General features: G+C 44.8%; 1 protein-coding gene across 2 annotated transcripts in view; it reads left to right on the top strand.

Moving 5' to 3' along the window:
• The window catches only part of LOC106587167 (neural-cadherin), a 213223-nt gene that overhangs the window by 162957 nt on the left and 23933 nt on the right, over positions 1-26333 (top strand). For both annotated transcript variants that reach the window (XM_045708388.2, XM_082969408.1), the window contains exons 22-28: positions 3856-4133; positions 9523-9737; positions 17413-17540; positions 22039-22166; positions 22618-22741; positions 24594-24774; positions 25946-26112. In XM_045708388.2, coding sequence (XP_045564344.2) covers positions 3856-4133; positions 9523-9737; positions 17413-17540; positions 22039-22166; positions 22618-22741; positions 24594-24774; positions 25946-26112 — 1221 coding nt within the window. The remainder of the gene's footprint in view (positions 1-3855; positions 4134-9522; positions 9738-17412; positions 17541-22038; positions 22167-22617; positions 22742-24593; positions 24775-25945; positions 26113-26333) is intronic.

Consider the following 26333-nt stretch of genomic DNA (forward strand, 5'->3'; position numbering starts at 1 on the left):
CAAGAAGGGCCTTCTATGCCATCAAAAGGAACATAAAATTTGACATACCAATTAGGATCTGGCTAAAAATACTTGAATCAGTTATAGAACCCATTTCCCTTTATGGTTGTGAGGTCTGGGGTCCACTCACCAACCAATAATTCACAAAATGGGACAAACACCAAAGTTAGACTCTGCATGCAGAATTCTGCACAAATATATTCTGTGTACAACGTAAAACACCAAATAATTGATGCAGAGCAGAATTAGGCCGATACCCGCTAATTATCAAAATCCAGGCAAAAGCTGTTAAATTCTACAACCACCTAAAAGGAAGCGATTCCCTAACCTTCCATAACAAAGCCATCACCTACAGAGAGATGAACCTGAAGAAGAGTCCCCTAAGCAAGCTGGTCCTGGGGCTCTGTTCACAAACACAAACAGACCCAACAGAGCCCCAGGACAGCAACACAATTAGACCCAACCAAATCATGAGGAAACAAAAAGATAATTACTTGACACATTGGAAAGAATTAACAAAAAAAACTGAGCAAACTAGAATGCTATTTGGCCCTAAACAGAGAGAACACAATGGCAGAATACCTGACTACTGTGACTGACCCAAACTTAAGGAAAGCTTTGACTATGTACAGACAGTGAGCATAGCCTTGCTATTGAGAAAGGCCGCCATTGGCAGACCTGAGAGAAGACAGGCTATGTGCACACTGCCCACAAAATGAGGTGGAAACTGAGAGGCACTTCCTAACCTCCTGCCAAATGTATGACCATATTAGAGACACATATTTCCCTTAGATTACACAGATCCACAAAGAATTCGAAAACAAACACGATTTTGATAAACTCCCATATCGACTGGGTGAAATACCACAGTGTGACATCACAGCAGCAAGATTTGTGACCTGTTGCCACAAGATAAGGGCAACCAGTGAAGAACAAACACCATTGTAAATACAACCCATATTTATTTGTAAATACAACCCATATTTACCATTGTAAATACAACCCATATTTATTTGTAAATACAACCCATATTTACCATTGTAAATACAACCCATATTTGTTTCCCCCCCCCCCCCCCCCCCTTTTGTACTTTAACCATTTGCACATTGTTACAACACTGCATCTATACTTAATATGACATTTACTGTTCATTTGACTTTTTTATTTTACTTTTGTATATTATCTTCTTCACTTTCTTTGGCAATGTTAACATATGTTCCCCATGCCAATAAAGCCCATTGAGTTTAATTGAGAGAGAGAGACAGAGAGAGAGAGAGACAGAGAGAGAGAGACAGAGAGAGAGAGAGAGAGAGAGAGAGAGAGAGAGAGAGAGACAGAGACAGAGACATTGTGCCTCAGATCCACATAGGGGAAAGATGAGACCTGGAGGGGGGGAAAAAAGCACAGCGTTCCCCAATAGCATGTATGCTTTGTCAGTGCGTCGCCTCTTTCTGTTATTCCTCCCATCTCTTTTCCAACTGTAATTCAGACGAACTGTCCTCAGGTGCTACCTCTCCAGTCCTTGGACTCAAATCCAATATGGTTAGCAAAACGTTTGTCGGTTTAAAAACAAACAAATTAGCCTTAGGTCCAACCTGAAGAATTTATCTTCCTCCTCATCCTCCCTCCCTCCTGCCTTCCGAGCAAAGATGTCCCAGTTTTCAGCATATTCTTTGTAGGCCTACAAGTCCCTAGGGTGCCCTTTAATGTTTTCTCCACAGACTCTGCCCCAGGGATGCATGGGTATTGTAGTCGAAGCCCCATGGGTGCCTCAAACTGTGTTTAGATAAAGCTGACAGTACAGTCATGCACAAAGCACAAAGAGCATTCACATTGCCATCCCTTCCCAGAGGTCATTTGGTCTTATATGAAATGTCTCTTCTGCCTGTATAGGGATTCTGGGTGTGCAGTCCCATGGTTAGTATTTGTCATTGGGCACACACCCATACACCCACATACACATTATTTCTCTGGCGAGCTATATGTTTGTCTTTCTCCACAAGTGGATTGGGAGATGTTCCATATGAGAAGTGTTTAACCTCTCAGCTAAGAAATGTAAAGCACCTTTTCAGGCAGTCATTGCACAGTAATGTGGCACAGAGGATGTTCATACACGGTAAAGGGGTGCCAGACACATAGGTTACATTTAGAGAGTCTAAGAGCATGAGTGGACAGGTGGGAAGGGGAAGATAGCAGTGGAGATGAGAAAGGGATTCAGGGATATCTTTTGATGCACATCATGAAGTTTCCCTTGGGCTCTCACTCTACCCATTTTCCTTTAAGCGCTCTCATTGTGTGGGACTGGTAGAGATAAACACATCCACATTCTGACATTCTCTTTAATGTTCACACACAAGCACACACTGGTGTATTCTCAGAGGAACTCAACTCACTTGCCGCGCTTCCTTTCCAAACACATCCACTCAAATACAGGTGGCGCAATACTCTCAGTCACTGATCAAATTGTACCAGCCTAGACACTTTAATCTGCATAGAAACAACAGTTCAATTGGATGTGTGAAGGTGGTAGAACTGCTGCTTTTCCATTTAACATTTTCAAAGACATCAGCTCAATTTTCATGACATGCCATCTCCTAACCTAAGGCAGTGGAGCTATGCTCTTCCCAATTAAACTCTGGCACAAATAACACAGTATACATACTGTGCATACGTGACATATGCCTGAAAACCATGTATTTTTCTGCCCTGGTAGTGTCTGTGGTCACAGTGGAGAGGAGGGGGATGTAACTGTGGTTGTGTGGGAGGAGGAGGGGAAGGAGGGGGTGTCTCCCATTTGCTGGTAAGCCAGACAGAGTGGGAGTCAGGAGGGGGTTAGATGGGAAGTGGTGGTGAGTGTGGCCCCTCTAAGTGAAATGTGCCGTGGTACTGCGGCACTGAAAACCACAGATCATTTTTTTGACGGCTGAGGGGTTGTGGGAGAATGTCATTAATCACCCATCCGCCGATCGCTCCTCAACCCCCACTCCCTTCTCCTCACCCCCCACTGCTGGGATCTACCCTGCAACGAGAGCAAGAGCAAGTGAGAGAGAGAGAGAGAGAGAGAGAGAGAGAGAGAGAGAGAGAGCTATTTAATTCCATTTTCACTCTAGGACTCTAGGACCTCGTCATCATCACTATCCAACTCTGCATATATATACTCAACCTGGGAACAATCCTTTCACAGTCTCTCCCCAGTTCATTCTGCCTGAATGCAATGTGGCCCACTTGAGCTGTGAATAAATGGTGTTGAAAGGGTATACGGCGAATGTATGTAAACAGGTCATGGTGTACTGTATGTTCTAGTTACAGTCTCTGCACACTTCAAAAATCAGACGCTGGGAGGGCCAAGCGTTTTTGTGTGTATGTGTGGGTTGCATGTGTATGTCCGCGTGTGTGTGAGCATGTGTATTTATGCAAGTGTATGCGTGTGAGAGAGCGAAGGAGTGTTTGTTTGAGAGATGAATTCATACACTCTCTATGCTAATAGGATGGCTGTAGGGGTATTTGCATGTATGAGTGTGTGCACGTCTTCTCGTGAGAGTTGGGATTGCACCACCCAAATGCTTATGTCGAGGAGGAAAAAAAAGATGGCTAAAACAACAGGCATTATGTGCTTTCTAAAGGCTTAGGATAAACCCTGGTGGTAATCAAGACTGTTCCGCATTGACTCTTCCATGGCTGTCCCTTGATTACCTTTTAGCCTTATACTTTGTTGTTCCTCTGTCTCCTTTCACCTCCTATTTCTGTCTTAATCCTCCTAATTTAATTCTCCCTTGATCCTCTCTCTTTCCCTTCATTCCTCTCCGTCTCTCTCTCTCTCTCTCTCTCTCTCTCTCTCTCTCTCTCTGTCCACAGCTGCAGTCGTTCCTGCAAGTGAACGTCAGCCAGGTCCACGTGGATGAGTGTGGCAACACAGACTGTGGCGGCAGCGGCGGCTGCTCCAACGTGCTGAGCGTCAGCGATACGCCCACTGTGGTGGATTCAGGTAGCATGTCACTGGTGTCGGTGACGGTGGAGTCCACAGCAGTATGCAGCTGCTCCGGGAGAGAACATGCCCACAAGATTTGCTCCTCCTATCCCAGAAACCCCTGCTTCAACGGGGGCATCTGTGTCGACACTCCGAGCGGGTACAGGTGAGAAAGAAGTCATACCACCTGGAGTGAAATGTTCACACAGGGATAGGGGTTTAATTGTGTTTACAGTTGTGTACGGGTGAGTGGAGGTGTCAAAAAGCAGCAAATAGCCATTGGCAGCCTGACCTTTTAGCAGTCACCAGGGTGGGGGATAGGGGAGGGAAGGCTCAGATCTGTTGTTTCACTGTTGAGGTAGGGATGGTTGCCTGGAGTCTGCAACAGATAGACGAGAATGAATACCTGGTAGGAGAACGCTTTAAAAATGAGAGTCAGGGCTATGTGTGGAAGAGGAATCAATAAGTCAACTAATACTTCAAATCTCGCTAGAGGGATGAAACCCTTTGAAAGTATTTGCCCAAAAAACAGGCAAGTGGAGCCGAGCGCTCGCTGGCTCGCTAGCTCGCTCACACAAATGCCGTGCTGGTGCTGAATGATAGATCAAGTGAAGTTTTCAAAAGGATCCAAGCCCCCCCACGTGAATCTAATCACGTCACCTCCAAGACTTCTGACAAATATGAGGTACACAGCTTATAGCCTGTTTCTCCAATTATCCAAAACCAACAATGCTAGTGATTTTTCTTCACTGAGTAAATACACCTAAACAGAGAGAATGGGACTAACACTCCATTTTACAAGGGGGCTGAGGGGGTTAATGGTGAGGAGGAGAGAGCACAGTGAAGTCATTTGGTACGGGGTTGGTGGGGTGAGGGGTCGAGTTAGGCATCCAGAAAACTGAGTGGAGGCTGTTTAAATAACCTTGTTAGCCACGCCTGATTATTCTGCTTCATCTCTAATTGGACAGAGTTAACCATGTCCACTGGTCTCACCTCTCTCTCTCTCTCTCTCTCTCTCTCTCTCTCTCTCTCTCTCTCTCGCCGGCCAGGCCTTTGATGTCTTTCCGACCTGGGCTCAGCTCACTGCTGTAATCCCAGCGGTGGTTGTTTAGGAGAGAGGCTTTAGCTTCAAGAGTGAGCTCTGCGTTCTACAGTACAGCAGCCATGTTGCAGTACCATATGTCTGGCGCCTCTTGTTCCTCTCTGCTCCTCTCACCTCCTCTACCTCTCTCCCCCGGTGGCTCTCTGTTTTTCTGGTTCCCTGTTGGTCGTCCTGAGTGAATTTCCTCGTTGTGCTCTGAATGCCTGAGCGAGCTCAACGTCAAGCTAAATACTTCTGGGATTGTGTTGAGGAGGAAGGCTAAATGCCGCCGGTGATGTGGGGGGAATTTTCTTTAATCTAATGATCTTTGTGATTAAAAATGTAAAGGAAATGAACACATCAAATATACCAACCTGGCCGCTACACCAGAGGAGGTATTTAAAAGAGAATGATGAATGTTTTATCATAGGTCTGTGTATGTTTTTGTTAGGGTGTTAGCAATGTGGAAGTGCACTTAAATAACAGTACACCAACAATTTAATGAGAGATCGAAATAATTTAAATATATATATATAACCATGTCCACTGGTCTCACCTCTCTATATATATATATTTAATCTCTGAGAATTCATGCAACATTTTATTTTCTGATGCAATTTTGCGTCAACCAGATTGTACAGTGGAGACCACTGAGGTAAAATACGAAGTGGAGGTTGCGTCTGACCGTTGTTTTCAAGTTAATCTACACACGTTCGCATATACGCCGATTCATGGACCGTCTCAATCTGCGTTGCATCCGGTTTGTACGGACCAACGTCACATGGGAGCAGCACGAGCAGCGATGATGTCATCCAAAAATATGGCAGACATTGGATGAATTTTATGAATGATATATCTTTGGCTGTGAGTGATGACATGTTTTTGTTTTGCCTCAGCGAGAATTCATTGAATAATTCAATGGATGTTTTGTGCACGAAGGTCATTACTAAAGAGTCTGATTAGGAATTTTCTAATCTGACCTCTCTAGGTGGCCATGTATGGAAATGGTCTTTCTGGGCAAGGTGTCAGTTAAACTGCAGTACCGAAGCAAAAACTGTAGGAGCAGTCAAAACCGTGCTTCTAGACCAGAAACCTGGCCCCTTTGTGGAAACGCACAAACTACTACACGGTGTATGGTCTGAACTCTGTGAGCAGAATCCGAATCAGACTCACCATATTTACTAAGACACTGCTCTGGTGAGGTGTTCCTCCAGTGGATTTCACTTGTGCAGACACAGATGATACTTCAGTTGGAGCACGCTGACAGACCTATAACGTTAGCCTCCTGACTGAGAGAAAGAGAGAGCGAGAGAAGGAGGGAGAGAGAGAGAGAGAGAGAGAGAGAGAGGACGAAAGAGGATGACAGACACACACACACACACGCACGCACACACACACACACACACACACCGTGCAAACACACACATCAAAAGTCCCTCGTTTGAAATCCACCGACATTATTAGTTCATATTCAGAGGTAATCTGCCAGTACTTTGTTGTTCATGTCTAGAAAGGGGCTGTATATGAATGTTCATGAAAAAATTGGCAGACATCTTGCCCAAAATTTGAACATATGCCGAAATGCTCTTCCTGGAATTGTCCATCCAGCTTCCCTTTGAAACACGAAAGGAGGAGAAAGTTAATTTTGTTCTCTGCTGTTTAATTAGAAGAAGAAAGTTAACCCAGGATTTGTGTCTAGTTGGACGTACTAAGCATGTAATGTGCCTCTCCATTGGTCCGTACCAGAATGATTTATGCAGCCAACCTAGAGTTAATCCCAGCTCTCTCTCTGTTGCAGACACATTGGGTTTCTACAGCTGAGCTAACATTGCCAGTTTGGCCCAAACACAGGATAAAGTTGTTGATGTGTCAGAACATAAGAGCCTCCCTGTTGAAGACAAGTTGTCCTTGCAGAACTCACATCCTTCGGCTTATATTATAACTGAAAACTCAAGAACACAAAAAGTTGTAAAGCATTTTGAGTCTGTGAATGTAGCGAACAATTAACATGTTAATAGAAATTCCTCACATTATACGTATTCAATTCGGACATTTCTGCGATGATTGTTTCCACTAGAGAATGATTTTATAACTGAATAGGGCAGAGGTCAATGTCTTCGTCTGCAGGCTTGGGCGTGTGAAACCATTCAAAGACAAATGCAAGCCTGATAATAGATAAGAGACAGAGGGAGTGGACGGTTGCTGTGCAGAGCAGAGAGCCCTGGCCTGGTTTATCACTCGGCTTTGAGCGCACAGATGTAGAACTGCAAAAAATACGTCGAGATCCCCAGCGACACAGCGCAGAGATTTAAGATTTAAGAAACAACGTGTAGATAATCGTGGCACCAGGATTAATAGCGGGATTTGAAAATGGAGGGCATGGGAGATTACATGGTCCCTTTCAAACGCTAACACATAACATTCCCATGTGCAAGCAAAGGACAGGAAATGAGCAAAGAAAAAAAGCTCAAGTACAGTAAGAGGATTGGGCTGAAATCATGCTCCTGATTTCTCTGATGGGATAAATGAGTGAGATTATTCCCTGAGACTGGGGGAATTGTTTCCAAATGGAGAGATAAGGTAGTTTCCAGTGTATAGTCTTCAATCCCCCTGTCTTTATGTCTCCTTCTCTCTCTCTACAGTATTACCTCTCCTACTCCCGATCTCCCTCTTCCTTTTCTATAAGTGATCCCTCCTTTGTACGTTACTGTCTGTCACTCTGGGAGATATGTTCATGTCTTTGATGGTCAGATGGTCTGATGGAGTAATACTAGCCTTGTTTTCGGCTTGGGGCCTAGTCACACTAAGCTGTGACCGTGTGTGTACACTTCCTCCCATCCCATGTGATAGTGGTCAGGTAGACGCATGGCTCCAGGCTGTAACCACATCCAGATATCACTGGTATCAACTCCCTGCCTCTCCACAGTGAGATGGCCTTGTAGTGTGACTATAGGATCCTGTTTGGTAAACCGGAGCCTATAGGACCTTGATCAGAACCAGCGCTCCTAGACAGCTCCTAGACACAACTTCCTTTCATTTCTCGGCGTCATGGTCGGGGTACCGTGTTGTTGAGAAACGGAACAGTCCGACATGCGTGCTGATCTGCACTAAAAGCAACGTTCACCACCTGCTGTTGTTCCAGTGCATCCTCATCTTCTCTCTCCTATACTATAATAATAACCTACGCCATTTAGCAGATGCTTTTATCCAAACGCGACTTACAGTCATGCGTGCATACGGTCATGCGTGCATACGGTCATGCGTGCATACGGTCATGCGTGCATACGGTCATGCGTGCATACGGTCATGCGTGCATACGGTCATGCATGCTCCTCTCTCCTCTCTCTCTCTCGCTCTCTTTTTGCTACGGTGTGTCTTCTAAACTTTGATTACTGCGCCTGGTTATTAGAAGAAGCATGTTATTGTGTTAGCGCACGGCCCGCCTGCCTATTTCACTCCTCCCGCATTTGCATGTCTGCCAGGTGCCAGGGGGGGACTATCATTTCTGACAGTCTCTCCTTTTCAATCTGGGTTCAGAGCACAGACTGGGAAATGGGAAAGACTAAATGCAAGAGTGTTGGATGTGGCAGCTAGGCAGCCAGGAGCTCTTCGCTCTCCCTTCACAGCACACAAATGAGAGAGGAACGAAACGAAGGGAGCATGGCGGCCTGGAAGACTATTATTAGGCTGCTGTGAGTGGGGTGATGGAGAGGGAACCGGCTTAGAAAATAGCTGGGCTTCTGACTAAACTAACTAGAGAAAGCCACACTTGATTGATGCCGCAGGATTGCCGTGTGTGTGTGGTGTGTGTGTGTGCCAGCTATATTAGCTGTCTCCACAACAGGTGGATACAGTGGGGTAGTGTGCGTGTGTCTGTGTGTGACAAAGGACGAATGAATGAAGGAAAAGGGGATGACAGAATAACCGGAGGGAGGAGTGCAGCTGTGCTCGGTTGCTACAGTACGTCTGACAGAGGATGTTGTTACTAGTGATGGATTCTCCCTATGGCACGGCTGATAATGAGAACATCTGCATGAGATGTGGAGTGAATCTCTCTGAAGGGAATCACTGAAGGCGAAAACAGTAGTCTGAGAGCAAGACAGACAGAGAGAGAGAGAGAGAGAGAAAGCTGAAATATAGTGTTCTCCAGATTGTGAGGAGTCCATGGGGGCTAATATAGACTGCTAGATGCTTAGTTGGGATGTGCACTCACAATATTTAGTAATAAGGGTTGTTATGCAATTGAGACCAACTAGAAGCAAATTGTGTGTGTTGTGTGTGTGTGTGCGTGTGCGTGTGTGTGTGTGACTGTTGTGCGGTTAAGCAGAAGCAGGCCATCCCATCCCGGCCTCAGCAGGGACATCCTGACAGAGCAGTCTTGTGTGATAGATGAGGTGAAAAGATGAAATAACTCAATTGCTTTAAACTATGATTTTTTTTGGTGATGTTCCTCTTCCTTGTTACCTTGCCCTAGATGCCAGTGCCCTACGCAGTTCGAGGGACCAGAGTGCCAGCAGACCAAACACAGTTTCCATGGCAACGGCTATGCCTGGTTTCCTCCCATAAGGCCTTGCTTTGAGAGCCATCTCTCCCTGGAGTTCATCACGGAGGTTGCAGATGGTCTGCTGCTCTACAGTGGGCCCCTGGCCCAGTTACAGCCCTGGGACCTCGAGGACTTGATGGCCATAGGTACATATCCACTTATCTACTCACAGAGGAGGGGGACAGGATATAGGATAGGGCAGAGACAAGATGTGTTAGGGGGAAGGGAGGGGCAGCGCATGCCTGCGTCAGTGTGTGAGTGCTGGTAATTGTGTTTTCAGTACACAGTGATGGTCAGATAGAGATAGGAAGGTTGCATGAGGCAGAAATTGTCCTGTCTTGATTTGCTGGTTTAATATGAACGTTTAGAGACCGCTAAGGTTATTTTTACATGGATATTTGTTTTGCCAACCCTGCCAAATTAGTTTGAGGGTGGAGGGGTTTCTTTGAATGGGGTTCAGCGTCAGCCTACACATAGCTCCTGAGGCCTTTAATGAGTGTACACTCGGTGGTAAAAACTGATCTCAGTCTGTGTGTGTGTGTGTGTGTTTGTGTGTGTGCGTGTGTGTGTGTGGTTGCAGTGTGACAGCATCAGGTCTTTAGGGGTTAATGAAGGGGCTCATTATGAAAGTAAAGGCTTATTTGTCATTCATTCCAGAATGTAATTACAATGGGGTGTACATATTTAGAGCTTTAATGAACTTGTTGAGCTATATGGACGTGCGTAGCATACTTTCTTAAGTTGAGGTCCAGAGTAAATAACATATGATGTTTGTGTGTACGTGTTTGTTGTTCCATTTCACATTATGTCTGCTTTTGAGTATTAGCACTTGATTCAATGCTGGAAGACATTTTGTGTGTGTGTGTGTGTGTGTGCGTGTGTGCGTGCGTGCGTGCGTGTGTGTGTGCGTGCGTGTGTGTGCGTGAGTGTGTGCATGAGTGTGTGTGTGTTTGAATGGGAAACAAAGGAGAAAGGACACAGTAGAAGTTTCAAGCGTGTAAGTTTCAACGTTTTTTTTAGCCACGTGCACAGGACATTCTTGAGTCTCAACAGTCTAAAGTCTTCAGTCTTAAAACGATGGATAGTCAGTGTGTTGTACTGTGAAGGTCAAATCAAATCAAACTTTATTTGCCAAAAGCGCCAAATAAGTGTAGACTTTACTGTGAAATACTTACTTAAAAACTCTTAACCAACAGTGCAGTTCAAGAAGAAGAGAATATTTACCAAGTAGGCAAAAATAAAAAGTAATAATAAAAGTAACACAATAAGAATAACAATAATGAGGTTATATACAGGGAGCACCGGTACCAAGTCAGTGGGCAGGGGTACAGGCTAGTTGAGGTAATCTGTACATGTAGGTAGGGGCGAAGTGACTATGCATAGGTAACAAACAAACAGCGAATAGCAACAGTGTACTAGAGGGGGGTCAATGTAAATTGTCCGGTGGCGATTTTTATGAATTGATAGTTTGTTGGTGATGTGGACACCAAAGAACTTGAAACTCTCGACCCTCCACTACAGCCCCGTCGATGTTAATGGGGGCCTGTTTGGCCCGCCTTTTCCTGTACTCCACGATCAGCTCCTTTGTCTTGCTCACATTGAGGGAGAGGTTGTTGTCCTGGCACCAGACTGCCAGTTCTCGGACCTCCTCCCAATAGGCCGTCTCATCGTTATCGGTTGTGTCGTCAGCAAACTTAATGATGGTGTTGGAGTCGTGTTTGGCCACGCAGTCGTGGGTGAACAGGGAATACAGGAGGGGACTAAGTACACACCCCTGAGGGGCCCCAGTGTTAAGGATCAGCGTGGCAGATGTGTTGTTGCCTACTCTTACCACCTGGGGGCGGCCCATCAGGAAGTCCAGGATCCAGTTGCAGAGGGAGGTGTTTAGTCCCAGGGTCCTTATCTTAGTGATGAGCTTCGTGGGCACTATGGTGTTGAACGCTGAGCTGTAATCGATGAACAGCATTCTCACATAGGTGTTCCTTTTGTCCAGGTGAGAAAGGGTGGAGTGGAGTGCGATTGAGATTGCATCAACTGTGGATCTGTTGAGGCGGTATGTGAATTGGAGTAGGTCTATCAATTTTATTTTCTAACGATTGCACGTTAACAAGAAGAATGGAATGCATTGGGAGTTTACTCGCTCGCCTACGGGTTCTCAGAAGGATCCCCGATCTGTGTCCCCTTTTCCGGCGTCTTTTCTTCACGCAAAAGGCGTGGATCTGGGCCTGTTCCGGTGAAAGCAGGATGTCCTTCTCGTCGGACTCATTAAAGGAAAAAGTTTCTTCCAGTCCGCGGCGAGTAATCCCTTTTCTGATGTCCAGAGGTGTTTTTCGGTCATAAGAGACAGTAGCAGCAATGTTATGTAATAAGTTAAAAAAAATAAGTTACACAAAATGCTCAAAATTGCACAATTGGTAGTGGGAATGTAAAACGTCAGCCATGTTCTTCGGCGCCATCTTTTCTCTCTGATGTAAAAATGTCTGCAGTTGCTGCAGTAAGTCAAGGTTTCCCAAACTCGAACCTTGGGCCACTCCTGGGTACACGTTTTCGTTTTTGCCCTAGCACCACACAGCTGATTCAAATAATCAATGTCCACAGCCTCACAGCCCAGTCCCCAACTGCTGGGTGTGGAGGGAGAGACATTGTCTGGAGAAGAGAGACAAAATCCAACAAAGTCTGTGTCCAGCACTGCGCCAGAGAGGACAGAGATAGCGACAGGGAAAGCAGGGAGGGATGAATAGAGAGTGGATAGACAGGGAAACATTCAACGCGTACTGTACATGTTGAGGTAGAGAGAGAATAAAAAGTATGGAGAGAGAGTTTAGGAGCTGTAAGATGCGGAGTGGGAGGAGGCGGTATTGAGCTGAGGATGGAGTCAGAGAGAGTTCGAGTAGGAGAAGATAATACACCGTGAGACATGGAGTGAGAGGGTGAGATACTTGGTTCGGAGTGGAAGAGATGTATGAAGAAGATGTGTAGACAACTTGTACAATTGCAGGAGGGAGAGATGACAGAGTGGAGAGGGCGAGTAGAGACGGCTGAGACTTAAAGGGAGAAACAGACAACAACAGTTCAGCCCAATGTCTCTATATTACTCTCTCAAACAGACACACACACACACACACAAACCCCGTACTCTCACCCACAGGTTGACTGTGTTAAACCTTCATATTTCTCGTTGTTTAGCAATGCAACCTTCTAAACCTTATGATTTTCCACAGCTTCCCGGCCCGGATCTCCTTATTAAAGACGTTGAGCGGCTCTCTGGCTGCCTCCCGCAGCCCTGCCCACTCACTGTCTGTTTTCCGCCGTGCAGTGCTGTTTATCCCCCCATGGTCCTTTGTGCCCAGGCATCACCACCACTAATGTAACATAGCACAGACCTGTCTCTGCAAAACACCCCTGCATGTCCTACATTCTCCCTGTTCCCCTGGGATTAAAGGCCCAATGCAGCCATTTGTACAGTATATCAATATCAAATCATTTCTGGGTAACAATTAAGTACCTTACTGAAATAGTTTTCCATTAAAATGGCCAAAAAGAAACAAAAATAGCTTTTTAGCAAAAAAACTACTGTATTTCTCAAGCAATCATTTTGCTAGGACTGTCTGGGAGTTGTCTGAGTGGGGAGGGGGAAATTGAAAACTAGCTGTCATTGGCGGAGAGGTTTGGAACTCTCTTTGTTATTTGTCTATTAACTAATTTACCACCTGGTGATGTCACCAGGCAAGCCAAAACTCCATCCATGCAAAAAATGCTGATTAGAAGGTCCTTTGTAGATTGTATTTTCAACCAGCAACTATTAGGAAATATAACAATTATCTTTTTTTTCACACGTTTACAGTGTTCGTTTCATCAGCTGTTGAACAACATGATACAAAACCCAAGAAACACATCATTTTGAATGTACTGGGCCTTTAAGTGGTAGCGCACCGAGCCAGTATGGCAAGTAGCCTACGTTTAAAGCAGGGCTGTTCAAATCCGGTCCTGGAGGGCCGAAACACTTCTGTTTTTTTTTGTTTCTACCTGGTAGTTAATTGCACTCACCTGATGTTCCAGGTCTGAATGAGTCCCTTATTAGAAGAAGAGGATGAAAACCAGAAGTGTTTCTGCCCTCCAGAACTGACATTGAGCAGCCCGGGTTCAGGGAGAATGGCATCCTATTCCCTTTTATAGTGCACTACTTGACCAGGAACCTATTCCCTTTACAGCACTACTATTGGCCGCAAAGTAGTGCACTATAGATTGAATAGGGAACTATTTGGGATGCATCCCAGTGTCTGTTACTGCCCAGCTTGAGCCTGTGTGGTGTATGAGATTACTGGACAGGTCTGAGGTGATTTGTTCTGGGCCGGACAGAGAACTGGATGTTGCTCTACCAGAGGGAGGAAGGGAGTCTTTGGTTCCGCTTGTTAACTTTTCCATGGCTCATAGTCTTTTGTCCCCGTCTGATGTGGGTCAGATTCCAACCACGATGTGCCTCATACTGAAAGCATTATATTGAGTTATGGTTGTGTATAGTGTAGGTTTGCAGGGCATATGGGATATTTTAGAGTGCCCATTGGTCTGTCCTCACCTCTAAATGTAATCTGTGTTATATTTCTCTCTAAATCACGCCAGAGATCTAGACCCTATCTGTGCTGTCTCCTGACTTTGACCGCTGACCTCTAGGTCTATTAATCTGACTGGTACACGGGAACACGATTACGTCCAGTGAGATCATTGTTAAATGAGTCTCATTATTGTAAACTCTCCCTTCTCAAGGGTACGAGCCATGGGGCTGAGCTTGTCCAATCAATAGACAAATTAACCGGACAAATTAAATTTGGGTGATTACGGACTCCTGCAGAATGGAAAACAGGCTCTCAGGGCTCGGCTGGGGATCCAGTTTACACCTCGTTGCCAAGCGTTGCATCCAGCTCCAAGGATAGAGCAGAAAAAATGTCACCACTCACTTTGTCTCATTCTGACCTGATGGCAGCCTATTTATCATGCTTTTATATGTGGAACTCAGAGTTTCTTAATAAATGTAACTCAAAAGCCAGATGTTTAAAAAAAAAAAAAAGATTGAGTAATGGTATGGAAAGTCAATGAATGTAATGGTCATTTGCTGGCAGCATATAAGCCAATTTATAACAGGCAAGGTTATTGCATTTTTTCTGCCCATATTAAATAGAATCATAATACCCGGCTGAATGTAAGCATCTCAGGCATTTTGTATTTTACTTTTTTTTTTAGATCTTTTGCTTTATGCGGTACTAGTGTTGGTGGTCTCAGAAAGAACTGAGAAACAGGCTGACTAAGAACACACACACACACACGTGCAGACACAACATCTGGCAGATGAAAGCGAGCAGAGAGATACAGTTACACACTGAGTGTGACGCGCACATTACGGTCAATTTGCAGAAACCTGTTTCACAGTCTTTTAGCGCTGCACCCGTTTCAAATATCGCTTTAAAGTTTAGGTCCTGTTTCCTGGGGGTATGGGGGTGTTTGCCTGACAGTCAATTTATATTAAAGGAACCACAGTCACAGACTCCCTTTCTCTCTTGCTGGGCTGCTGATTTGTATATACTGAGTGATTTGTAATGCTGTTTATGCAGTCCATATGGTCCCTGCCTCAAACATATCCCCTTCAGGCCTTCAGAAGAGCAATTTTTCAAATTTAAGCGCCATGCTATGGGGCCATGCTATGCGGGCTGAGATCCTCTGGCTTCCCCCTCACCAAGACGCTCGACAGGGAAGATTAATCTGCAGGGATGTCGAGGAGGAGACCATGATGAATAAGGGATGAGGAGGGGAGAAGTCCGCCAACCGGAGTTTAAGAGCAAAAGCTTGCAGTAACCTGAGGATACCCGGGTGTACTCTCCCTCTCCAAGATCATTTGATACGGCACAACATAAAGCCCATTTGGCCTGTCTTCCCACACCTTTTTTTTGTTAACTAGGCAAGTCAGTTAAGAACAAATTCTTATTTTCAATGACGGCCTAGGAACAGTGGATTAACTGCCTTGTTGAGGGGCAGAACAACAGATTTTTTTTTTACCTTGTCAGCTTGGGGATTCGAACTAGCAACCTGCCTGACCAAGACAACCCAGCCTGTCCATGTGTGTGGAAGTTCTCCTCTCAGGCACTCAGCACCACTCTCCTCTCCTTCCCTCTCTCTTTTCATCTCAACCAAGCCTCCACCGTTCACACCTGTCACCTCTTTTCTCCTGAAATGCCACGTCAGTCCCAACAAGGAGGGTCGGGGACCCTCGTCAGACGCAGATAGCCTGTGGGACAGTGTCAATCTCCTGCCTGAGGGTGGTGGCCACTGTGGGCCTTTCAAATGAAAAGGGCTTTTCACTCAGGCTTAGGCTGGGCTCTGTACATCAGTAACTTACTGCTAGCTCAAAGTTATCTCTGTCTGAGCACAGGTTGCCTTCTGGGAATCCACTGTGAGAACACTGCAGAGAGACAGGTGGGAGAGGGAGAAAGAGAGAGAGAGAAAAGGTTGGGAGTATAAAAGAGAAAGACATGACAAGCCAGATAGAGTGAGTGTCATGGAGAGAGGCAGGGTGTAAGAGAAGGTACAGATAAAGACCTAGAGAAGAGGGAGAACAACCCTGTCTGTTGAAAACAGAGCATTTGCGAGCCTAGAAAATAGAGCAACGTGGAGTTTAAATTTACAGCGCTGTTCTCTCCTGAACTCTTAGACTGTGGATGTCATGTTGATTTATGGAGAAACAGTGGTTGGTTGACATGTTGTTTACCCACAATCCTTTGCAAATGGTATAAAGCATACAATGAGTCTTAACTGGTTCATTAATTTTTAATTTCCCATTTGACTAAGTCAGAAAATAGAGTAACTTTTTAATATGTTTATTGTCTTATGGGGGGCATATAGGGCGGGGGGGGGGGGGGGGGGGGGGGGGCATAATTGCATAGCACCAGACACTGTTGTAATCCTTATTGTGGAGTGAGCATTTTTTATTTAACCTTTATTTAACTAGGCAAGTCAGTTAAGAACACATTCTTACTTACAACGACAGCCTACCAAAAGCCAAAAGACCTCCTGCTGGATTGGGGGCTGGGATTAAAAATAAAAAATAAATATAGGACAAAACACACATCACGACAAGAGAGACAACACAACACTACATAATGAGAGACCTAAGACAACAGCATTGCAAGGCAGCAAGACATGACAACACAGCATGGTAGCAACAAAACATCACAACAACATGGCAGCAACACAACATGGTAGCAGCACAAAACATGGTACAAACATTAATTGGGCAAAGTCAACAGCACAAAGGGCAAGAAGGTAGCGACAACAATACATCATGCAAAGCAGCCACAACTGTCAGTAAGAGTGATGACGTCTGACTGTTAATTATATTTAACTGGTTTACTATTAGCTATGCACCTTTTACTGTTGTTGTTTTTCATTTTCTAATACTGGCCCAGGTTATTAGATGTAATGTCATTTTAAGTACGCTATCTTTCTGAACAGACTGCTAAAAGCATTGAGGTGGTACCTGTTTTTACTTTAGACTAGGGTTGGGTGAACACAGATCACTCTTCCAGAATGATCAGTTGCCGTTTATTAGTTGACCGTGCTTCACTGTGGTTGCTTGTTCTTGGTGTGTCGCAGTGATCAGATGAAATGGGTACAGAAGTGACGGCCTCAGGATGAAGTGGTCTGTGTGTGGTTGTATCTGATCCTGGCATTGAGAGTATGTGATGGGGGGGGTTGATGATCATCAGGAGGCCCCGGGGATGTGACCACCATGTGCGACCTCATGTCAGTGTCCTCTCTCTCTCTGTCCCTCAGAGCTGATCGATGGCACTCCCACACTCAAGATAAACCATGGCTCGGGCACACTGGTCCTGCAGTTGCCAGGCAACGTGAACGTGGCGGACAGACGGTGGCACCGTCTGGACGTGAGGAGCAACAGTAAGGTGGGTGTCTGACGTCTGAGCTGCTGCCAAGCTTATACCAACCCAGGGGACCCCAACCACCCCCCCACACACACGCGCACACACACACACACACACACACACACACACACACACACACACACACACACACACACACACACATAGACAAACACAGACACACACACACGCGCACACATAGACAAACACAGACACGCACACATCTCACCCGACACTAGCCATATGCTGTTCATTCTTATAGAACTCTGGGGAAGTTTAATGCAAACAGGTGGTGTCTCTGCTAGACTAGTCCTGTTTTCAGTACATAGTCTGGAGAAGTAGGAGGGTTTGAGTGGTTTGGATTCAGTGCGGATCAAATCAAATCAAACTTTATTTGTCACATGTCCCGAATACAACAAGTGCAGACCTTACCAAACCCTTAACCAACAGTGCAGTTCAAGAATAGTTAAGAAAATATTGACCAAATAAACGAAAGTAAAAAATAATAAAAAGTAACACAATAAAATAACAATAATGAGGCTATATACAGGGGGTACCGGTACAAAGTCAATGTGTGGGGGTACAGGTTAGTCGAGGTAATTTGTACATGTAGGTAGGGGTGAAGTGACTATGCATAGATAATAAACAGCGAGTAGCAGCAGTGTACAAAACAAATGGGGGGGGGGGGTGTCAATGGTAAATAGTCCGGTGGCCATTTGATTAATTGTTCAGCAGTCTTATGGCTTGAGGGTAGAAGCTGTTAAGGAGCCTTTTGGTCCTAGACTTGGCGCTCCGGTACCGCTTGCCATGCAATAGCGGAGAAAACAGTCTATGACTTGGGTGACTGGAGTCCGACAATTCCGATGTGAGTGCTACAGGGCGGTAATCATTTAGGCAGGTTACCTTCGCTTCCTTGGCCACAGGGACTATGGTGGTCTGATTGAAACATGTAAGTATTACAGACTTGGTCAGGGAGAGACTGAAAATGTCAGTGAAGACACTTGCAAGTTGGTCCACGCATGCTTTGAGTACACGTCCTGGTAATCCGTCTGGCCCCGCGGCTTTGTGAATGTTGACATGTTTAAAGGTCTTGCTCACATCGGCTATCGAGAGCTTTATCACACAGTCGTCCAAAACAGCTGGTGCTCTCGTGCCTGCTTCAGTGTTGCTTGCCTCGAAGCGAGCATAAAAGGCATTTAGCTCATCTGGTAGGCTGTACGTCACCGGGCAGCTCATGTCTGGGTTTCCCTTTGTAGTCCGTAATAGTTTTCAAGCCCTGCCACATCCGACAAGTGTCAGAGCCGGTGTAGTAGGATTCAATCTTAATCCTGTATTGACGCTTTGCTTGTTTGATGGTTTGTCTGAGGGCATAGCGGGATTTCTTATTAGCGTCCGAATTAATGTCCCGCTATTTGAAAGCGGCAGCTCTAGCCTTTGGCTAGATGCGGATGTTGCCTGTAATCCATGGCTTATTGATGAAGCCAATGACTGATGTTGTATACTCCTCAATGCCATTGGATGAATCCCGGAACATATTCCAGTCTGTGCTAGCAAAACAGTCCTGTAACGTAGCATCCATGTCATCTGACCACTTCCGTATTAAGCGAGTCACTGGTACTTCCTGCTTTAGTTTTTGCTTGTAAGCAGGAATCAAGAGGATAGAATTGTGGTCGATTTGCCAAATGAAGGGTGGGGGATAGCTTTGTATGCATCTGTGTGTGTGGAGTAAAGGTGGTCTGGAGTGTTTTTCCTATGGTTGCACATGTGACATGCTGGTAGAAATGAGGTAAAACCTATTTAAGTTTGCATGCATTAAAGTCCCTGGCCTCTAGGAGCACCACTTCTGGATGAGCATTTTCTTCTTTGCTTTTGGCCTTATAGAGTTGGTTGAGTGCAGTTTTAGGGCCTTCATCGGTCTGTGCTGGTACATAGATGGCTACGAATGATATAGATGAGAACTCTTGGTAGATAGTGAAGTCTGCAGCTTATCATAAAGTACTCTACCTCAGGCGAGCAATACCTTGAGACTTCTTTAATATTAGATATTGCGCACCAGCTGTGTATGGCCGCTTTGGCTGTATGACTGCACTAACAACAACTTTGTTAATCTACCAGGTCTGAAAATCAGCCTCAGGGTTATTCGTGAAATGGTCAATGTATTATATAAACAGTGTCTTACAAACACTACAATAGTATTTGTATGCCATTTACAAACTCAAAATGAATCCAATTGCAGGTTTGCTATGAAACAACTAGTTGAATATGCTTGTTGACTACAATAAACTGTTATTGAGTACATATTCAATCGGACCTCTAAGAAGCAAATTAGATGCTCACATTTGTATGGTAAGTTAGTTCTTGCAATAGAATAGATACAAATAGATGTAATACAGATTTCAGAAAGGTATTACTGGCAGTAATGGAGCTCATATTAGACTGGTGGGCCAGCCAGTATCTGGTGTCTTGATATTCCTGATGTCCTGCTATTCCTGATGTCCTGCTATTTCGGATGTCCTGATATTATCTGATGTCCTGATATTCCTGATGTCCTGATCATCTGGATGTCCTAATATTCCTGATGTGCTTATATTCCTGATGTCCTGATATTATCTGATGTCCTGATATTCCTGATGTCCTGTTCATCTGGATGTCCTAATATTCCTGATGTCCTGATATTATCTGATGTCTTGATATTCCTGATGTGCTGATATTCCTGATGTCCTGATCATCTGGATGTCCTAATATTTCTTACGGTGCCTTGCAAAAGTATTCTTCCCTTTAGCGTTTTTCCGATTTTGTTGCATTACAACCTGTAATTTAAATAGATTTTGGGGGGGGGGGATTTCATGTAATGAACATACACAAAATAGTCCAAAAATTGGTGAAGTGAAATGAACAAAAGGTGTTGCGTGCATATGTATTCACCACCTTTACTATGAAGCCCCTAAATAAGATCTGGTGCAACCAATTACCTTCAGAAGTCCCATAACTAGTTAAATAAAGTCCATCTGTGTGCAATCCATCTGTGTCACATGATCTCAGTATATATACACCTGTTCCGAAAGGCCCCAGAGTCTGCAACACAACTAAGCAAGGGGCATCACCAAGCAAGCGGCACCATGAAGACCAAAGAGATCTCCAAACAGGTCAGGGACAAAGTTGTGGAGAAGTACAGATCAGGGTTGGGTTATAAAAAAATATCAGAAACTTTGAACATCCCACGGAGCACCATTAAATCCATTATTAAAAAATGTCAAGAATATGACATCACAACAAACCTGCCAAGAGATGGCCGCCCACCAAAACTCATGGACCAAGCAAGGAGGGCATTAATCAGAGAGGCAACAAAGACACCAAAGATAACCCTGAAGGAGCTGCAAAGCTCCACAGCAGAGATTAGAGTAACTGTCCATAGGTCCACTTTAAGCCGTAACCTCCACAGAGCCATTGAAAAAAAGCCATTGCTTAAAGAAAAAATTAAGCAAACACGTTTGTGGGAGACTCCCCAAATATATGGAAGAAGGTACTCTTGACAGATGAGACTAAAATTGAGTTGTTTGGCCATCAAGGAAAATGCTATGTCTGGTGCAAACCCAACACCTCTCATCACCCCGAGAATTCCATGTTTTTCATCGGCAGGGACTGGGAAACTGGTCAGAATTGAAGGAATGAAGGATGGCGCTAAATACAGGGAAATTCTTGAGGGAAACCTGTTTCAGTCTTCCAGAGATTTGAGACTGGGACAGAGATTCACCTTCCAGCAGAACAATCACCCTAAGCATACTGCTAAAGCAACACTCGAGTGGTTTAAGGGGAAACATTTAAATGTCTTTGAATGGCCTAGTCAAAGTCCAGACGTCAATCCAATTGAGAATCTGTGGTATGACTTAAAGATTGCTGTACACCAGCAAAACCCATCCAACTTGAAGGAGCTGGAGCAGTTTTGCCTTGAGTAATGGGCAAAAATCCCAGCGGCTAGATGTGCCAAGCTTATAGAGACATACCCCAAAAGACTTGCAGCTGTAATTGCTGCAAAAGGTTGCTCTACAAAGTATTGACTTTGGGGGGTGAATAGTTATGCACGCTCAGGTTTTCCGTTTTTTTGTGTTATTTCTTGTTTGTTTCACAATAAAACATATTTTTGCATCTTCAAAGTGGTAGGCATGTTGTGCAAATCAAATGATACAAACCCACAAAAAATCTATTTTAATTCCAGGTTGTGAATAGGAAAAATGTCAAGGGGGTAAATACTTTCGCAAGCCACTGTATGTGTTGATATTCCTGATGTCCTGATATTCCTGATGTGCTGATATTATCTGATGTCCTGATGTTCCTGATGTGCTGATATTATCTGATGTCCTGATATTCCTGATGGCTTTATATTCATGATGTGCTGATATTCCTGATGTGCTGATATTCCTGATATCCTGATATTATCTGATGTCTTGATATTCCTGATATCCTGATGATCTGGATGTCCCGATATTCCTGATGTCCTGATATTCCTGATGTGCTCCTTTAGGAGGTACGCTTCACACTGGACCGCTGTGCCGGGGCCACCGTCATGGAGATGGAGGGAGTGGGCAGCTGGCTGACCACAGAGGACCACTCGTCCTGTGAGGTCACTGGGGTCACGCCCAACCTAGACAGGTAGCCCACTCACACATCTCTCTCTCTCTCTCTCTCTCTCTCTCTCTCTCTCTCTCTCTCTCTTTCTCTCCCTCTCTCTCTATTTGCATCTGTCTTTGTTGCTCTCACACTCTTTCTTTATTTCTCTCTTTCTCTCCCTTTATCTCTGTCTTTCTCTCACTCTTTTTCTTTCTCTCGCTCTTACTTTCTTTCTTTCTCTCATTCTCTCTCTCTGGCTATCTGTCTCTGTCTCTCTCTCTCGCTCTCTCTCACACTCTCTCCCTCTCTCTCGGTCTTTCTCTCTCTCCTCCTTTATACAGAATACACACCTTTCACATATTCAAACTCAGAACACCAGATTGGTGGGGGACAAGGCTTTGTATTACGGGTTGAAAAAAGTACTGCAGTAGAAAATAGGGATGGATAGGTGTATGAAAAGATGTACTGACAGTGATGTTCATTTCTTCCCCAGGCACCTGAATGGGACCCAGGTGTTACAGCTGGGTGGAGTCAATGAGAACCTGCCCTATGTCTACCCACAGTTACAACACAAACACTTTACTGGCTGCATCCGGAACCTCGTTGTCGACAGCAAGGTAACACTCGCTACAATGAATTTCTTCCCAATCATCACACACCATGAATAGCGATTTAGTCCTTATACAACACATAACATCTCCATTGTAAAGAGTTGTAAAGTGTAGTCTTTACACCACTTACACTTGTACTGCAGGTAGCATGTTGTTATAAAACTGCATACAGCATCTCGCATAAATGCTTTCAAACACTTTCACACCTTCCTCAGGGACATTGTCACAACAATGCTTCTATAGAAAAGGTTAGCTCCGAGATCGCATTCAGTGCATATCCACTAGACACAGTCTGAACTGGTCGCTATGCCACTATGGCAACAGTCGTCACGGGGAGGACTGCGGTCCTTCTGCCCATGTTACGTCATGACACTGTGTGACACTTGGAACTAAAGGTATTTGACACTAAAACACTCTCCTGCTCACCCGCTGGCTACAAAACGTAGGGCTGAGGTTCAATACAATATTCATAGATCTCTTATTGTAGAGTGGAAACACTGGGGGCGCGGGTGGAACATGTGAGAGAGGGGGGAAGACAGGAGGAGTATGTCTGTGCCATTGAACCTGTTCAAGCGTGAGGTAGGGGTGAATGTTTGGGCAAGAGAAGGGAAGGGGCGGATTTTTAGACTTCAATTGTTTTTCTATTCTGAATCTACTGTACATCTTCCCACCCTGTCACAGTTGATTTAAGTTACTCTCTGTCGTCGCTTCTCTCTCTCTATTTGTGTGTATCTCTCCTGCTCTCTGGGACCGATTAACTATACTATGGGTCTGCAACCATGCACTAATGGTTTTCATTTTTTTTTTAATTAAATGATCAGTCAACAGTCTGTAGATGAAACAGTCTTAACTTTATAAAGCAACTTGTGAAAACATTGCATATAACATTTGCCATTTAGCAGATGCGTTTACTTGAAGTGACTGACATTCATGCAAGCATACATTTTTCATATGGGTGGCCCAATGGGAATCGAACCCAAGATCCTGCCGTTGCAAACGCTATGCACACAGGACCACACATTTCGCAAATGATTAACAAATCTTCAGCATCTATCCAACTCTGTTCCACTCTCTCTAGCCATCTCTATATTTCTGAGTGAGGTAGAGACGGGTACTCATGACTGGGAAAGTCTGCTAGTTATGTTTGGTGAAAAATGTGATCAGGATTGGCATCTCACACACATCAACAAACACAAACCTGCACACGTACTCACATACACACAGAGATGTATTTTGGATCTTTGAGTGTGTGTAGTTTCTCTCTGTAAATCAGTATCGAGCTCCATCTTGAGAAGGATCAGATTTAGAGTGCCCAGCTCTATGGTGAGGTCAGAACCAATTTGTACCTTGCTGCACATTGGCTCAACGGCTACCGAGCAGCCAGCTCCGCTCAACGGTGGTAACTCAGAAACGGGGAGATTGGACATATTAATGTCCTTTATGATATGCTATTGTGAGCAGGACTTTAAGATTTCAAGGTTTTCCTGTCCTTTCACAGCATTGCCCTCCGCCAGCTCCTTTGTGTCCCTGTAGATTGGTTTGATCCTATGAAAACCCAGTCATTTACATTCCAAGAAATTGCATGAAAGGTGAATGCATAAACGTGCTGAGGGGAAATGTCAAGTTTCGGTGACCTCAGTTTTTTGGAAAACTAACAATTGTTCTTTCTTTCTCCCTTTCCCTCTCTCTCCTTCTCTCACTTGTATCTATCCCCGTGCCTCCCTTTTTTTTTTACCTGTCTACTGCTCTCTCCCATTTCTATCTTACACCGTACTATGTCAATTTCTCCCTCTGGCGTACATATCCTACTCCATCTCTCCATCTCTGTCCTCTCGCCATCTCTCGCCCCCCTACACAGTTCTATGACTTGGGCACTCCAGCGGACTCTGTGGGCAGCTCCCCAGGCTGTCTGACTACGGATGGGAGCTGTGTCAACGTGGGCATCCCCTCCTGTGGCCCTAGGGGTCGCTGCCATGGAGAGTGGGGCTCCTTCAGCTGCCAGTGCATACCGGGGTACACTGGGAATCAGTGTGAGCAGGGTATGTGATGAGTGCTTGTTTGGAGGGCATGCATGAGGGCATTGATGAATTGGATTTGTTCGATTAGATGAAATTAATGTTAACGAGATCAAATGTGTTAATGAGTGCCTGGGTGCAGTCAGATAGCTATCATGGGGAAGCTGTGTGTGTGTGTGTCTGTGTTTCAACTTTCATTAGTCGTATGTACAGGATACACATGGTCTAATGAAATGCTTACTTGCAGGTTCCTTCTTGACAATAAACAACAACAATAAGAAATAAGAAAAGATAAGAATAGGAACATAAAGTAAATGGCTCAGTAGAATATAATAGACATTTTAGCATAAGTATAATACAGGAAGGCACAATTTATAGTCCAATATTTACACATGCTTTGGGGAAGGGATGATTGGGGGAGAAGTGTTTAAATTGTTCAGTATTTTGCAATCATAATACATCTGATAGCAGCAGTTGTGGTCTGTGTGTAGTAGTTGTGCGTGCGGGACTGAAGGGATTAGGCCGAGCCTACACTGCACACCCACATGAATACATACACACACACTGAGAAGTCAGACTGAACAGTCTCACTTCCCTGTGTGTGTGTGTGTGTGTGTGTGTGTGTGTGTGGTGTGTGTGTGTGTGTGTGTGTGTGTGTGTGTGTGTGTGTGTGTGTGTGTGTGTGTGTGTGTGTGTGTGTGTGTGTGTGTGTGTGTGTGTGCGTGTGCGCGTGTGTGTGTGAGTGCATTTGTGCTAAGGTGCAGAGAATCAAAGCAGGTGGTCAGTCCAGTTCAAGTGTTCAGCAGTCTGATGGCTTGTTGATAGAAACTGTCCTGTGTGTGTGTGTGTGTGTGTGTGTGTGTGTGTGTGTGTGTGTGTGTGTGTGTGTGTGTGTGTGTGTGTGTGTGTGTGTGTCTACGCGTGTGTCTGTGTGGTGTGGGAGGACTAATAGGAGGACTAATTCACCGGTGGTCAAGTGGAAGATGAAAGAAATGCTTGGGCACGTGTTTGATCTAAGTTTAAGGCGCGGGAGGGTATCATTAGCCTAACAGTATTGTGAATGGACGTGGTAGAGTATGTGTATCTCTTGAATTCCCTCTGGATGAATGTCACTTCAGACTCCTACAGTATACAATATGTACTGTGTTGATGGTGGGATGTCTAGCTAACACATTGTCTTGTCTTTTGTTGGCAGAAGTTCCAGAGTATTCCTTTGATGGGCGGAGTCATGTTCATTACCAGTTGGCGTCTCCTCTGCCAGCCCGGCAGACCCAGGTACAGGTTCTGGTCCGGACCCGCAAACACGGTAGTGCCATCCTCAGCCTACTGTCCAAGGAACAGAGTGAATACCTGCGCTTAGAGGTGAGACTGAGCTTTCTGTGTGTGTGTGTCGCTCTCTCTCTCTCTCTCTCTCTCTCTCTCTCTCTCTCTCTCTCTCTCTCTCTCTCTCTCTCTCTCTCTCTCTCTCTCTCTCTTTATACACTGCTCAAAAAAATAAAGGGAACACTTAAACAACACAATGTAACTCCAAGTCAATCACACTTCTGTGAAATCAAACTGTCCACTTAGGAAGCAACACTGAT

Source organism: Salmo salar, chromosome 26 (assembly GCF_965601325.2).
Source record: "Salmo salar chromosome 26, fSalSal1, whole genome shotgun sequence".
Lineage (NCBI taxonomy): Eukaryota > Metazoa > Chordata > Actinopteri > Salmoniformes > Salmonidae > Salmo > Salmo salar.